Genomic DNA, 16,414 nt, shown 5'->3' on the forward strand with positions numbered 1-16,414 from the left:
GAGTCCAGCACTGGCCCGCGCTCACACAGTCACCGGGAGGAGTCCAGCACTGGCCCGCGCCCACACAGTCACCGGGAGGAGTCCAGCACTGGCCCGCGCCCACACAGTCACCGGGAGGAGTCCAGCACTGGCCCGCGCTCACACAGTCACCGGGAGGAGTCCAGCACTGGCCCGTGCTCACACAGTCACCGGGAGGAGTCCAGCACTGGCCCGCGCTCACACAGTCACCGGGAGGAGTCCAGCACTGGCCCGCGCTCACACAGTCACCGGGAGGAGTCCAGCACTGGCCCGCGCTCACACAGTCACCGGGAGGAGTCCAGCACTGGCCCGCGCTCACACAGTCACCGGGAGGAGTCCAGCACTGGCCCGCGCCCACACAGTCACCGGGAGGAGTTCAGCACTGGCCCGCGCTCACACAGTCACCGGGAGGAGTCCAGCACTGGCCCGCGCTCACACAGCCCCACAGGGAGGAGTCCAGCACTGGCCCGCGCTCACACAGTCACCGGGAGGAGTTCAGCACTGGCCCGCGCTCACACAGCCCCACAGGGAGGAGTTCAGCACTGGCCCACGCTCACACAGTCACCGGGAGGAGTCCAGCACTGGCCCGCGCTCACACAGTCACCGGGAGGAGTCCAGCACTGGCCCGCGCTCACACAGCCCCACAGGGAGGAGTCCAGCACTGGCCCGCGCTCACACAGTCACCGGGAGGAGTTCAGCACTGGCCCGCGCTCACACAGTCACCGGGAGGAGTTCAGCACTGGCCCGCGCTCACACAGTCACCGGGAGGAGTCCAGCACTGGCCCGCGCTCACACAGTCACCGGGAGGAGTCCAGCACTGGCCCGCGCTCACACAGTCACCGGGAGGAGTTCAGCACTGGCCCGCGCTCACACAGTCACCGGGAGGAGTTCCAGCACTGGCCCGCGCTCACACAGTCAACTGGAGGAGTCCAGCACTGGCCCGCGCTCACACAGTCACCGGGAGGAGTCCAGCACTGGCCCGCGCTCACACAGTCACCGGGAGGAGTCCAGCACTGGCCCGCGCTCACACAGTCACCGGGAGGAGTTCAGCACTGGCCCGCGCTCACACAGCCCCACAGGGAGGAGTCCAGCACTGGCCCGCGCTCACACAGTCACCGGGAGGAGTTCAGCACTGGCCCGCGCTCACACAGCCCCACAGGGAGGAGTCCAGCACTGGCCCGCGCTCACACAGTCACCGGGAGGAGTTCAGCACTGGCCCGCGCTCACACAGCCCCACAGGGAGGAGTTCAGCACTGGCCCGCGCTCACACAGTCACCGGGAGGAGTCCAGCACTGGCCCACGCTCACACAGTCACACCGGGAGGAGTCCAGCACTGGCCCACGCTCACACAGTCACCGGGAGGAGTTCAGCACTGGCCCGCGCTCACACAGCCCCACAGGGAGGAGTCCAGCACTGGCCCACGCTCACACAGTCACACCGGGAGGAGTTCAGCACTGGCCCGCGCTCACACAGCCCCACAGGGAGGAGTTCAGCACTGGCCCGCGCTCACACAGTCACCGGGAGGAGTCCAGCACTGGCCCGCGCTCACACAGTCACCGGGAGGAGTCCAGCACTGGCCCGCGCTCACACAGTCACCGGGAGGAGTCCAGCACTGGCCCACGCTCACACAGTCACACCGGGAGGAGTTCAGCACTGGCCCGCGCTCACACAGCCCCACAGGGAGGAGTTCAGCACTGGCCCGCGCTCACACAGCCCCACAGGGAGGAGTTCAGCACTGGCCCGCGCTCACACAGTCACCGGGAGGAGTCCAGCACTGGCCCGCGCTCACACAGTCACCGGGAGGAGTCCAGCACTGGCCCGCGCTCACACAGTCACCGGGAGGAGTCCAGCACTGGCCCGCGCTCACACAGTCACCGGGAGGAGTCCAGCACTGGCCCGTGCTCACACAGCCCCACCGGGAGGAGTTCAGCACTGGCCCGCGCTCACACAGTCACCGGGAGGAGTCCAGCACTGGCCCGTGCTCACACAGTCACCGGGAGGAGTCCAGCACTGGCCCGCGCTCACACAGTCACCGGGAGGAGTCCAGCACTGGCCCGCGCTCACACAGTCACCGGGAGGAGTCCAGCACTGGCCCGCGCTCACACAGTCACCGGGAGGAGTTCAGCACTGGCCCGCGCTCACACAGCCCCACAGGGAGGAGTCCAGCACTGGCCCGCGCTCACACAGTCACCGGGAGGAGTTCAGCACTGGCCCGCGCTCACACAGCCCCACAGGGAGGAGTCCAGCACTGGCCCGCGCTCACACAGCCCCACCGGGAGGAGTTCAGCACTGGCCCGCGCTCACACAGTCACCGGGAGGAGTTCAGCACTGGCCCGTGCTCACACAGTAACTGGTAGCACCACGAACTGAGCACAGGCTGTCGGATTCCAGGACCCTTGTCCTGAGACACTCGGCTATACCATTCCTCAGAGCCAAAGTACTCCAGACTGTTATTTGGAGAAGCAAAGTGCTATGGAGATTTCATGTGGCAGGAAGCTGTAGCCATGACTGTAGACTGACGCCCCTGTCAGCTGGTGCTGACTAAATAGGATGACCAATGAGTGCCAGTTTTTTTGTATTACTGCAGGGATGGAGTCAGGAATCCATTTCCTTCAGTCACTGAAGACCACCTGATTTTATAACTAGTCAACATTCCTTGGTTATTGGGGCTGTGAGTTAGTTCACCACTGTATTCCTCTAGCTTAACAAGTGCTCAGTGAGTGAGAACCAGTGAGTGGGCAAAGAGCTGAGGTCAGTACAATTCTGTTAAGTCAAGCAAATCAGTGAGGAGAGTTAAATTCCCTTTCCTTTCACTATATCATGGATATGCTGAAACAGCACCTTCATTACAAAATGTTTTATATCTTTGTTTACTTGAAGATATAATTGAGGTACTCCTTATCATCTCTTTCCACCTACACAACCACAGTGGAACTTCACATGTAACTGGGTGCAAGTTACACCCTAAAATCACTAATTTGGTCCAATGCTAGAAGCTTTTCTGCATGTTGAGATTTTTCTAATTTACTACTACTGGTTTAATAAAATGAATATCTAATACTACATTTGTATTGACAAAAGTATTATTAGAGGCTCTGTTGTTTAAGAAACACTTGTTGATCCTTCTGTGTTAGAGCAGAGGGCAGAGAGCTAGGCTAGGGAAGGAAAGAGAACCCTCTATCCCTGGTGCCCACAACCTTAACTAGGTGAGGGGACAGGTCCCCATAGTGAAAAGGAAAGAAGCACAAATACACAGTATTAATTCAGACATAATGTCCCATTTTGATCCTTATGCAATCCTGAATAATAAACAGAATACATAGCATTTATCCTTATTTACAGATGACAGAAACTGGCTCAGAGACAACATGATCTGCCCACTGATACAGATAGGTAGTGACAGGCCAGGTCTGTCCAATCCCAAGTTCAGGTGTGCCTTGCTGGACCACTCCATGCCCTAGTACATACCCAGTGACCCTTGGAACAGGCAAAGGGCAAGGCTAAAAAATACCGTGGGTTCTCGTGATGGGACGTCACAGGGGAAACCTCTTGGAAGCCCAGTGGACGCCATGGTGCCAGGGGGTGGTGAGCTGCATGACGTGATGCCCGGTTCCTGAGAGGTGAGGACCACCTTCATTCAGGCGTTTGCTGGAGGAGAATGTATTGTCTCTTCCCTTGATGGTGAAGGAAGAGCAGCCAGTTCCAGAAAGTTTTCCATCTTAACATGTGAACTAAAAAATTCAAAACGACAATTTAGCAAGACATGGGAGTTTGGCTTGTTCTAGTTTTTCCTTACATCAAATCAAGTAAATCTAGGTCCACATTAAGAAGAGCAAATTAGCATCAGGGGCACCATTAGTTTGTTTACCCAGCATGAAATTATGTCCTCTGTAAATGGGAATATCAAATAGCATAAGAAGCCTGGCTGATTTACATTTCCTTTTTGATTAGAGGATTCATCTACTGAACTCAAGGCAGGAAAATCTCTCCCATTTAGCTTTTGAAGATCAAAGGGGCCATTTAATATACCACATTACCAGCATTTTTTTTTCTTTTTTGGTTAAGACTAGAAGGTGCTTTACAAATTGAGATTGCCATGGGGAAAGAGAAGACTTTATCTGGGGTCTTATACGCTGTTTATGGACTTCCCTCCAGTTCATTTCCCTTAGCCAGGACCATCTGTTTAAACTTTTATTCAAACAAGATTGTCCTACAGCTACAGTACACGCGGACTTGTCTACAGACCTGACAACCAAGACAGGTGAACCAAGAGCTTCCCGGTGAGCCACCTTCTGATTCTAAACCTTGGGATCTTTCTGTAGTACATTTAGTAAAGTCTGCAAGCACAAAGTGAGCTGAAAAGTAGTCACTGAAAAGGAGGATGGACCTCTGTAGGAGTTCAGCTGGGGGCAGATCTTGCTTTGCCTCTGAAAGACTGAGACACTGTCCAGGTGACAGCCACATTTCGCTCCCTAGGTAGAGCCAGATGTGTGTATGGCCACCTGAACTGTGGAGCCAACTTTACCTTCAGCGAAATCCTTATGGCGTGCCTCAGTAACAGCATTCCTTGGGCCACAGTCATTGGCTGGTTTAACATTAGAGACATTTGTTTTTCAGGCGTTTCCTGGCATTTAGAAATTAACTCTCCCCTGTTTTTATTCCATATTTTAATAAACTTTAATAACTAAGACCTTTTACCCTCATGTGTAGTGTGCAGGCCTAATGTGAGCCTGAGATATGTCTTTAACATATCAATAGTAAAATGAAAAGTATAGGAGGAAGATTGAGATTTATATTAAATAAAATTATCAACCTAATATAATGAGTAAATGTATCTCGATTAAGTCCTTGATTTTTTTTTTTTTTTTGCTCTGGGCAGCCAGCAACCCAAAGAAGACAAATATTCAGATCTCCGCTATGACCCAGACTGGAGAAATAAAGCGGCAGGGCGGGCGTCGGCTGAGGGAGCCTTGCCGGGATCTGCAGACAGCTCCGCAGCCGACCCGACCCTGTGTCCGCTCTACCCCTCCAAGGAGACCTCTGTGGAGCTCCCAGCCGGGGACGGCGAACAGGACAAGAGCCCACAGAGTGAAGCCTCCTTACTTGGTAGTGAGTTTGTAAGCCCACACTACGAGCGTGGTGCCCATCACAGCAGCCCGTCTTCAGAGCTGAGCGGCAGTGATCTGGCAGAGAAGTCCAGCAACCTCTCTCCGTACTTGAAGAGTTCAAGTTCACACAATGAGGTTTTCTTGCCAAGATCACGTGGTCCTCGGCGAAAGAAGTGCAAACCATATTTTGTGGAACAAAACAAGCTGACTTTGGGATTACCCACCCCCAAAGTGGACTCTTATCTTCAACTTCACAATAAAAAGAGGGAGGACACTCACACAGAACAGGTATGTAGAAGCAACTTAAAAACACCATCCGAAGCACTATACTGGAATTTGCCTTTGTTTGAAATGGCTGGATATCAGTCCTCTGGGATAGTGATGTCATTGTAAACACCTGGCTGAGTGAGGCAAATGCCCTATACCTTGCCCTCTTTGAAGAATGGAGGCAATTAATCCACAAATTCCTAAAAGCAAAATAAAAGTCATGAATGGTTTATAGTTCTGTAAGTCGATTACTATCTCTAAAATGTTGTTCATTCAAGGAACCATAGAATTTTCCTGAGCGCATGCTCCCACAGATAAAATATGACCCTGTAGGTGGATTTCCTGGGTCGTGGCCTTTGTTTCCATACAGTGCTGGGTTTCAACCCGTCAGATGCCCCCAGCCCTTTAATAACTCACACAGAAGTGGTTCTCAATCAGATGCTGAATACTTACTGGGTGGCAGTGGGAGGGAGGCAGATACAACATTGGATACTTTTTTAAAAATCCAGGCTCTTCTATTACCTTTCTAACCCCATTGACAATCACTACGCCATCCTTCATTGTTAAACCTTAGTCTCTATCTATAACATTAGAATAATAACAAATGTCCTCCCTTTCTCATCTGACCATTTTGAAGGTCAGTTCTCTCACAGATGATGGATTTAAAACCTTGAAGCCAGTGAACTTCTGTTTAATGGGCACCCTCCTCCTAATGAACATGTCTATGGACACAAACGAGTGTAGCTGAACCAGTATGCCCACCACCCTCATTGGGGGAACAGCTTGAAATTCATCACCTACTATTGTGGGGTCAGTTAAATATGAAAGAGAGGTTATTACATTACATAGGGATTCCCTTAGACCTATTCCAGATCTAAATTGGTATCATTTAAGGTGCGGTAGCCTATTTTAGCCTGTATTTTCTGATGGGACAAGAGAGATGGGATGAACATTTGTGATTATTTCCTTGACTCTAAATTCCTTTTATAGGGGGCACCTTTTAGTTGCCAGATGGGATGGTGCCCGACTCGTGAATCACTTAATAAAGCCAGTTAGACCTTCACATTTAAAGAAAGGAAAGGGTTCTCCTCGTGTCGTCGTGAAGCGTGTGTCACACTCTGGCCTTTGTAACCAGGAGCAGAACACGGGCAAGGGTGCAGTACATTGAGCTGAATTAGCAAAACAAACAGCTGAATTCAAGCAGAGTTTTCAACATTTCGACCCACATTTAGATGTTTAATGTTTTGGTTTCATAAACTTATGTGAAATTTTGAATTTTAACTGCTCATTTAAAATTATAAATAAATTTGATAGTCCAATATATGTGGAAAATGTTTATAGCTAGTTATTTCTCCCAGGCTAGGATATATTTTATTATTTTTAACTGTGTTCTCAAAATAAGTTGATATAGGAGAGGCAAAATAGCCAAAATAGTCATATTTCTAATAATAAAAGGGGGAAATATTTATTATAAGCTCTTTAATTGCTCTTAGTTGCCAATTATTTTAGTATTTATAACTTAATTTACTAAACACTATTGGATTGAGTTGATTTTCAGTGAGTCCATAGCATAATTTTTATTGTGCCAAGGAGGAGATGTTAAAGCATTTTAGGCTTGCTCAGTCTCTAAGCTAATGAATTATTCTTTGGCCATTGGCCTTGTCCATTGCTTTCTCCTGGTTCAAATATCTAAGGGCTGATTGCTTATCGTATTCAAAATTGTTTTATAACCATTTCTAACATATTTTCTTCATCTTTACTCCTGTTCTTTTAAAAAAGATAAAAATTAGTTTGACCTAACAGTGATGTAATGATATATGTAACTTTTAAAAGTATAGTCAGTATCATAGAATATATTACTTTTAAATAATGATTTATATATGAAATGAGGAGTCCTTCTGCCAATACAGAGTATATATTCTTTTATGGTCAAGAACTATGCCTTGCACTAATTTTAATCTTCATAGTAACTAGCCTAACATACTGCAGGAACTCAGTAAATATGTGGAATTGAAAAATGCGTCTCTTCCATTACATCCAAACTTTATTCTCTTTAATGTGACTTGAAGTGTATGCAGGGGAAATGGCATTTCTAGAACAGTGGTTTGAAATCCTGGCTGGATATTAAAATCACCCAAGAAACAAAAATTTTTTAAAGTTATTCTCGGCTTTATCCAAACCAACTTACATCTCTGAATATGTTGAGCATCAGTTTTTTGTTTTTTTTGAAAGACCCTCAGGTGATTCGGATGAAGCTGGGTTTGAGAAGCATTGTTTGCGACAGGACAGAGGTCCTCACCTGTGACTTCACACTGGACTCACCTTGTATAGTTTTAAAATGCTGTCTGCTTAGCCTGAAACCCTGAAGTTCTGATGTAACTTATGAGCGGTGCCCTCTTAGCATGGGGAGTTGCCAGAGCTACCTAGATCTGGCCAGGGATGAGTCACTGACCTAGAGCCGTGATTCTCACTCATTCGCACATGTAAGAATCGTTCAGAGGCTTGTTAGAACAGATTGCTGCGCGGAACCCATGCACTTCTGATTTAGGAGGTGTAGGGATGGGCCCAAGAAGTTGAATTTTCTACGTGGTTCCAGACAAAGCCATTCTGCTGTCAGACTCACACTGTGAGAACCACTGATCTTTTGATCCTCAGACTTACAGGTGCCTATGGACCACCTCAGGGTCCTGTTCAAGTATAGACTTTGCTCCAGCAGGTCTGGTGGAGGAACAAGAGTGTGCAATTCTAACAAGCTCCAAGGTGATGCCAAGGCGGCTGGTCCATGAACCACACTTTGAGGAGCAAGGGGCTAGAGTTTAAAGAACATGAAGTGCTTATCAGAAACCTAAAGCCAAAGTTGGGTCAGTACCACAAAGCACTGGAGATTTCAGTGGCTGTGAGGAGCATTCCTTTGACTGAGGGCAGGAGGTATGAAGTTGGGGTGGCAGGTTTGGGGGCTATTGTTTTCAGTTAAGCAACATCCTTCCGGAAGTTTTTCATGTTTGAACGATCTGTTTTCCCTTTCTAATTTCTTTGAGATGACAAGTGTCTTATAACTAGGAACATCAAGATGATAAATAACATCTATTGTTAAGTGAGTGCATAAACGAATCTCAATTACCATACATACAACCACGAAAACTCAGCTTTTTAACACATCGTTTTGTTGTGAGCACCATGCCCAGCTGCAGCAGACCTAAGGGTCTTAAGTAGTGTATTGTATTTAAGAAAATTTGAAAATAAGTCTAAGAAGTTCACAACATCCAAATAATAATGTCAATAGGTTTTTTAAAAATAAAATTTGAAAAGCTGATTGTGAAGTTCATATGAAAAACTGACATGGCCCAGACCAGTTTGGCTCAGCGGTTGGAGCGTCCACCTGTGGACCAAAGAGTATTAGTTTGATTCTGGTCAAGGGCACGTACCTCAGTTGTGGTTCGATCCCTGGCCCTGGTCGAGGTCATTCTGGAAGCAACCAATCGATGTGTGTCTCTCACATTGTTTGATGTTTCTCGCTTTCTTTCTTTTTCTCCCTCCCCTCTGACAATAAATGGGGGGAAAAATATCCTCGGATGAGGATTTTAAGCATGACACACATATATATATGTTGTTCACAAGAGACCCACCTCACAACAAAAGACTCACATAGGTTGAAAGTGAAGGCATAGAAAAAATCTTCCAAGCAAACGGAAAGGAAAAAAGAGCCAGGGTGGCAATACTCATATCCGATAAAATAGATTTCAAAATGAAGGCCATAACTAGAGACTAAGAAGGCCACTACATAATATTAAAAGGATCTATCCAACAGGAAGATATAACCTTGGTAAATAATATGAAACCAATATAGGAGCACCAAAATATATTTTAAAACCTCTGGACAACTTCAAAGGAGAAATTGACAGCAATACAATCATAGCAGGGGACTTCAACACTCCACTGACATCATTGGATGAGGATTTTTTTAAAAGAATAAAAAAAAAACAGCATAAATAATAAAGAAAGCTCTGGAAGTTAAGAGTCTTCATAAGAGAAAATAGCCCTACTAGATTATAGTATAGTATAGTTTAGTATAGTATAAAGCCTTAATAATTAAATATGAAAGTAATATTTAATGCACATACAGATAGAAAAATGGAATAACAGAACACAAAGTCTAGAAAGAGAAACAAGTCACATACAAGAATATAAGATTTGAATCTGTGATTTGATAAAGATCTCGAATCAGTGAGGAAAACAAGGGTTGTTCAATTAGACAACTAGGTAAGACACCTGGGGAAAAATAAAGTTGGATCCATACCTCATATCATACAAGATACATTCTAAATGTATCAAATATTTAATTAAAAAAATTAATCATTAAAAACAGAAAAATTTCCTTAAAATCTTGAAATTTTTGAATCTTTATTGTTGAATGTATTATAGATGTTCCTCATTTTTCCCCCATTGACCGCTTCTCCCCACTCCTGTCCCCCTCCTGCCTCTTCCCACACTGTTGTCTGTGTCCTTTGGTTATGCATATAAGTTTTTTGGTTTATTTCTTCCCACCCCTCAACCCCTTCCCATTGAGGTTTGTCAGTCTAGCAGCCAATTTGTACTTGTAATCCCTTCACCTTTTTCTACCCATTCCCCCAACCCCCCTGTCACCTGGCAACCAACAAAATGTTCTCTGTATCAATGAGAATGTTTCTGTTCTGCCTGTTCATTTTGTTTGTTGATTCAATTGTTGATAGATATGTATCCATTGCCATTTTGTTTGTTCATATTTTTTATCTTTTTCTTCAAAAAGACCTTTCATCATTTCATATAATAACGGTTTGGTGGTGATGAACTCTTTTAACTTTTTCTTGTCTGGGAATCTCTTTATATGGCCATCAATTCTAAATGACAGCTTTGCAGGATAGAGTAATCTTGGTTGTAGGCTCTTGCTTTTCATCACTCTGAATATTTCTTGCCATTCCCTTCTGGCCTGCAAAGTTTCTTTTGAGAAATCAGCTGACAGCCTTATGGGAACTCCCTTGTAGGTAACTAACTGCTTTTCTCTTGCTGCTTTTAAGATTCTGTCTTTGTTTTGAACCTTTTGCATTTTGATGATGGTATGTCTTGGCGTGGGCCTCTTGGGGTTCATCTTTTTGGGACTCTCTGTGCTTCCTGAACTTGTATATCTGCTTACTTCACCAAATTAGGGAAGTTTTCTTACATTATTGTTTCAAATAGGTTTTCAATTTCTTGTTCTCTCTCTTCTCCTTCTGGTACCCCCAAGATGCGAATGTTGGCATGCTTGAAGTTGTCCCAGAGGCTCCTTACACTATCCTAATTTTTTGGATTTTTTTTTTTTCTTTTTGCTGTTCTGGTTGGGTGGTTTTGCTTCCTTATATTCCAAATTGACAGTTTGCTTCTTGGCTTTACCTACTCTACTATTGAATCTGTGTAAATTATTCTTTATTTCAGTTAGTGCCTCCTTCATTTCTGACTGGTCCTTTTTTATGCTCTTGAGGCCCTCACTAAGTTCACTGAGGTTCTCACTAAGTTCATTGAGCATCCTTATAAGCAGTATTTTGAACTCAGCATCTGTTAGGTTGCTATCTCCATTTCGCTTAGTTCTTTTCCTGGGGTTTTGTTCTGTCCTTTCATTTGGGACCTGTTTCTTTGTCTCCTCATTTTGGCTGCCTCCCTGTATTTGTTTCTGTGTATTACTTAAGGAGAGGTATGGGGCTATCTGAGACCAGATGCTGCTTGTTTGAAAGAATTTAGGAAAACCTGAAGCAGGATCCAAGACAGGCCAATCCTATGGCAACAGCAAGTGGCAACAGCTTGGGTGGGCCTGAAAGTTGAATGGGGTGGGGCCTCAGGGAATCACCAGGGCGGGGCTACCAGTGTGAGCCAGGAGTCCCAGCTATGAGGCTGTCTGCTGCCCCAGCGAAGGGCTCACCAAAGGAGCAAAGGCCTCTGACAGCACGTCTGTCCAGGAGAAAGCCCCCTCTCCAGCCCTTGCTCCAATGCCAAACAGCTCAGTTCTTCCCTGTATGTCTCTGGCGTCCCTCTAGCTGCCTCCCCTCCAAGCTTAGAGGGAGAGAGTCTGATAAGTCTGAGCGCGGCCCTTTAAGAGGAGCTGCCTGGGGCTCCAGCAGCCTCAGCCTCCCTGAGCCTCAGTTCCCGCTGGTTTTTCAGCCAGAAGTGATGGGGATTCTCTTCCTGGCACTGGAACCCTGAGCGGGGCACCTGGTGTGGGATGGAGACCCCCTCAGTCCTCAGGGAGGACCTTCCCAGCCGAGGTGTCCTCCTGATTTTTATCTGCCACACGTGGGTGTGGGACCAGCCCGTCTGCCCCCGCCCTCCTACCAGTCTCGATGTGGCTGCTGCTTTAATTCCATAGTTGTAGGACTTCCATTCAACTGGATGTCAGGCGGTTTTGAACGATGGTTGTTCAGTAGTTTAGCTGTAAGTTTGACGTGGTTGTGGGAGGACGTGATACCGTGTTTACCTACCTGCTATCCTGACCGGAACAAAATCTTGACATTTTTTAAAACCTAGAATCTATAGGAAAGTGACAAATTTGACTATATAAATATCAAAAACTACTACAAGAAAGCATACGAAAGTCAAAAAATAAAGAACTAGGAAAATATTTCTTACATATCACAAATTCACTAATATCACAAATATCTAAAAAGCTCCTAGAAATCAATAAGAAAAAGATCAATACTTCAATATAAAAATACATGAAAGGCCCAGTTGGTGTGGCTTAGTGGACTGAATGTCATGCCATGGACATTTTAAAAAATACACAAAAAGATATGAAAAGATAATTCACATAAAGGTTAATACATATGGCTATTAAGCTTATGAAAAAATATCCAACCTCAGTTATTATAAGAAAAATGAAAATTAACACCACATTGGGCTTCCATTTTTCACCTATAATTAAACCAACAAAATTTCCTAAGTTGGATGAACGTATGGGCAAAAAATATAGTCAAGCTGGTGAAAGAATAAATCAGTATATCAGTAATGGGGGGAAATTTGTTAATGTCTATTTAAAATACAAATACATATACTCCTTGAGAAAATAAAGTGTAATAGCTAAGAGTATAAGCTTTGGAGACAGGTCAGTTGACACTAATACCTGCTAGCTGTCTGACTTTGGGTGGTTTCACCTCCCAGTGCTTCAGTTTTCTCATCTTTAAAATGGAAATAATTGTTCTTAATAATCTTATTAAGAAGGTTGAATAAATGGGTTAATATATGTAGAATGTGTAGATCAAATGCTAGCTTATGGCAAGTGCTATATAACCATTAGCAATTATTATTTTTGTTTGACCCAACACATTCCACTCCTAGTAATTTATCTGTTATATGTGTGCAGTTTTGAAATAACTCCTGTATAAAATCATTTATTTCATCCGTGTTTGTAATAACAGCAGGTTGGAAACCACCCAAATGTCTATCATTTGGGGAGTACTTAAGTAAATTGTACTATATCCAAACGACAGAGTACAACTGTAGCTGTTTAAAAAAGGATGATCTTTATGAACTGTTATGGACAACTTATCAGGATTTATTATTAAGAGAGAAATTAAAGGTGTAGGATGAAAAGGTGGGGAGGAATGAAATGTGTACATTTGCTTGGAGTACATAAGAACTTTGGAAGGCTCACAGACGGTTCATTGCAGGGAGGAGAGGAGCAGGGGCGCTCAGCAGTGCGCTTCACCCCGTTCATCGCTCGTAGGTTGAACCACACATTTTGAGGGGAACCCCTGTAACTTCACACCCCTTGATTGCTCAGAGTCACTAATATTGCTTTTATTTTTTTTGTCTGTGAATAATGGCTCAGAATAGAACCATTGATTTTTTAATATATGTATATTTTTTACTATTGACAGTATTACAGGTGGTCCCCATTTCCTCCCCCTTTACCCACCCCCCAGCCCCAACCCCACCCAGGCTTTCACCACACTATTGTCTGTGTCCACGGGCTATGCATATAAGTATGTAAGTTCTTCGGTTTGTCTCTTCTCATGGTCGCCCTCTGCCCCCAAGACATGTGAGTCTGTTCCATGCCTCCATGCCTTAGAACTTATTTTGTTGGCCAGTTCATTTTGTTCATTAGATTTCACCAATCAGAAAGAATGTACGCACCCCTATGTTCATAGAAGCATTATTTACAAGAACCATTGATTTTTTAAAATTCAATCACTCTACAATATTTTGGCCATTTTTTTTCATAGATCTGTCCATCATACATTAAAATGCACTGGAAAAGTCGCCTTTGAATACATTATAAGATCTTAGTCACATGATGTGTGAAGCAAGGAACTGACGTAAAATCCTACACACACTAGGGGGCACCTAAGTATCACAGTTGGACAGTAACTACTGGTGACTCTTCAGTGCTTGCTTTACACATGATTTATTCAGTACCCAAAAGTATTTGTCTGAAATTCATTAGAATTTGAGTCCATTTATAATCTACCATTAAAGAAATTGTGTCTTGAAAAATGAGCTACCTTTCTATCTTGACTCTGTGTGGCTTTGAAGACTGAAGATGGTGAAGGTCAGTATGGGCTCAGAAAACAGCGAGTGCTTCCTGCGGTATTCTTTCCTTGTAATTTCTTGAAGAGAAATTACAGATACTTTGCAAATGTGGATATAGAAAGTTTATTTAATCACCTACAGTCTTCAAGACAGTATAAGCACCAGAAACCTACGGGGAAGAACTGAGCTGTTTGGCATTGGAGCGAGGGCTGGAGAGGCAGCTTTCTCCTGGACAGATGTGCTGTCAGAGGCCTTTGTTCCTTTGGTGAGCCCTTCCCTGGGGCAGCAGATGCTGCCATATCTGGGACTCCAGCAACCTGCTCACACTGTTTGTCCCGCCCTGGTGACTCCCTAAGGCCCTGCTCCACCAATCTTTCAGGGCCACCCAAACTGTTTCCAGTGGCTTTGTCATAGGATTGGCCTGTCTTAGCCTCTGCTTCAGATTTTTCTAAATTCTCTCAAACAAGCAGCTTCTGGCCTCAGTGAGCCTGTACCTCTCATAGCACCAGGCCCAGCACTAGAAGCAGCTAGCCTTGGTTCACAGCTTGGCTTTGTCTGGACAGCTCCAAGTTCAGCACAAAAAGCAGCCATCTGCAGATCTCTTTGTAGTTTATGCCTGGTGGCCCCGGGTAGAACACAGGCAGTGGCTGATCTTGCCCCAGAGCCAGCACACTTGGTGGACAGCTTCAGACCATGTTGAAGCACTACCACCCAACCACCTCCACAAGTGACATACTCTAGGGGTGGACTCACTGGATACCAGAGCCCTGCTGAAATATGTCTTCCTGTGTGTGGTGGGCCCCTGCACAGCTGGTCCACCAAGATGGTCAGAGGTATGTGGTCAGTAGGCACAGCCAGTCCTCGCAGCTGATCAACCTGAGTAAATCCTTCTCATTGACATGCCAACAGCAATCAAGACTCAGTTACAACAGAAGGTGTACCGCCCACACAAGAGGGGTATTTTGAGTGCCCAGCTGGGGTGATCAGGGAAGCTGTGCCACCAGACCCTACAGGACACCTACTATAATAGGTCACCCTACAAAGCCTCTGAGATGAAGCAGCTTTACCTAACACACAGAGACAAACACAGAGAGGCAGCCAAAATGAGGAGACAAAGAAACATGTCCCAAATGAAAAAAACAGAAGAAAACTCTAGGAAAAGAACTAAACAAAATGGAGACAAGCAATTTAATGGATGCAGAGTTTAAAACATTGGTTTATAAGAATGCTAAAGGAACTAGTGAGGACCTCAACAGAATAAAAAAGGACCAGTCAGAAATGAAGGATGCACTAACTGAAATAAAGAATAATTTACAGGGAATCAATAGTAGATGAAGCTGAGAATCAAACCATGAATTTGGAACATAAGGAAGCAAAAACCACCCAATCAGAATAGCAAAAAATAAAAAGAATCCCCCCAAATGAGACTAGTATAAGGAGCTTCTGGGAAGACTTCAAGCATAACATTTTCACCATTGGGGTGCAAAAAGAAGAAGAGAGGGCAAGAAATTGAAAACCTATTTGAAAAACTAATGACATGAAACTTGGTGAAGGAAATAGACATACAAGTCCAGAAAGCACAGAGAGTCCCAAACAAGATGACCCCAAAGAGGCCCACACCAAGACATATCATAATCACAATGCAAAAGGTTAAAGACAAAGAGAAAATCATAAAAACAGCAAGAGAAAAACAGTTATTTACCTACAAGGGAACTCCCATAAGACTGTCAGTTGATTTCGCAAAAGAAACTTTCAGGCCAGAGGGAGTGGCAAGAAATATTTAAAGTGATGAAGAGTAAGAACCTACCACCAACATTACTCTGTTCTGCAAAGCTATAATTTAGAATCGGACATATAAAAGAGCTTCCCAAACAAGAAAAAGCTAAAGAAATTCATCACCACCAAACCAACATCATATGAAATGTTAAAAGGTTTTATTAAAGAATAAGATAAAAAATATGAACAATAAAATGGCAATAAATACATACCTATCACCAATCTAATCTACAAACAAAATGAACAAGCAGAGCAGAAACAAACTCATAGATATAGAGCACTTTTTGTTGGCTACCAGATGGGAGTGGGGTTGGGGGATGGGCAAAAATGGTGAAGGGATTTAGAAATACAGATTGGTTGTTAGACTGATGAACCTCAGAGGGAATGGGGGAGGGTGGGCGGGAAGAGATAACCCAAAGAATTTATATGCATATATGCATAACCAATGGACACAGACAATAGTGTGGGGAAGACAGGATTGGGGCGGGAGCAAGGAGGAAGGCATCAATAGGGAAAAAGGGGGACATCTGTAATACTTTCAACAATAAAGATGCATTTTTAAAAAAAGATTCTTTGCCCAATTTTAGAAATTGATTTTAGAGAGAGGAAGAAGGAGAGAGAGAAATATCAATGTGAGAGACAAACATCCAGTGTTACTTCTTGCATGCACCGTGACCAGGAATTGAACCCACCACATTTTGGTGTCAGGATAA

The 16,414-nt window shown here is 44.8% G+C and overlaps 1 protein-coding gene across 1 annotated transcript in view; it reads left to right on the forward strand.

Annotated features, from left to right (window-relative positions):
• Positions 1-16,414, forward strand: part of JHY (junctional cadherin complex regulator) — a 124,446-nt gene that overhangs the window by 12,554 nt on the left and 95,478 nt on the right. The window contains exon 2 of the mRNA XM_036276991.1: positions 4,898-5,414. Within this exon, the coding sequence (XP_036132884.1) occupies positions 4,898-5,414 (517 nt within the window). The remainder of the gene's footprint in view (positions 1-4,897; positions 5,415-16,414) is intronic.

This window comes from Molossus molossus, unplaced genomic scaffold (assembly GCF_014108415.1).
Source record: "Molossus molossus isolate mMolMol1 unplaced genomic scaffold, mMolMol1.p scaffold_m16_p_22, whole genome shotgun sequence".
Classification (NCBI taxonomy): Eukaryota; Metazoa; Chordata; class Mammalia; order Chiroptera; family Molossidae; genus Molossus; species Molossus molossus.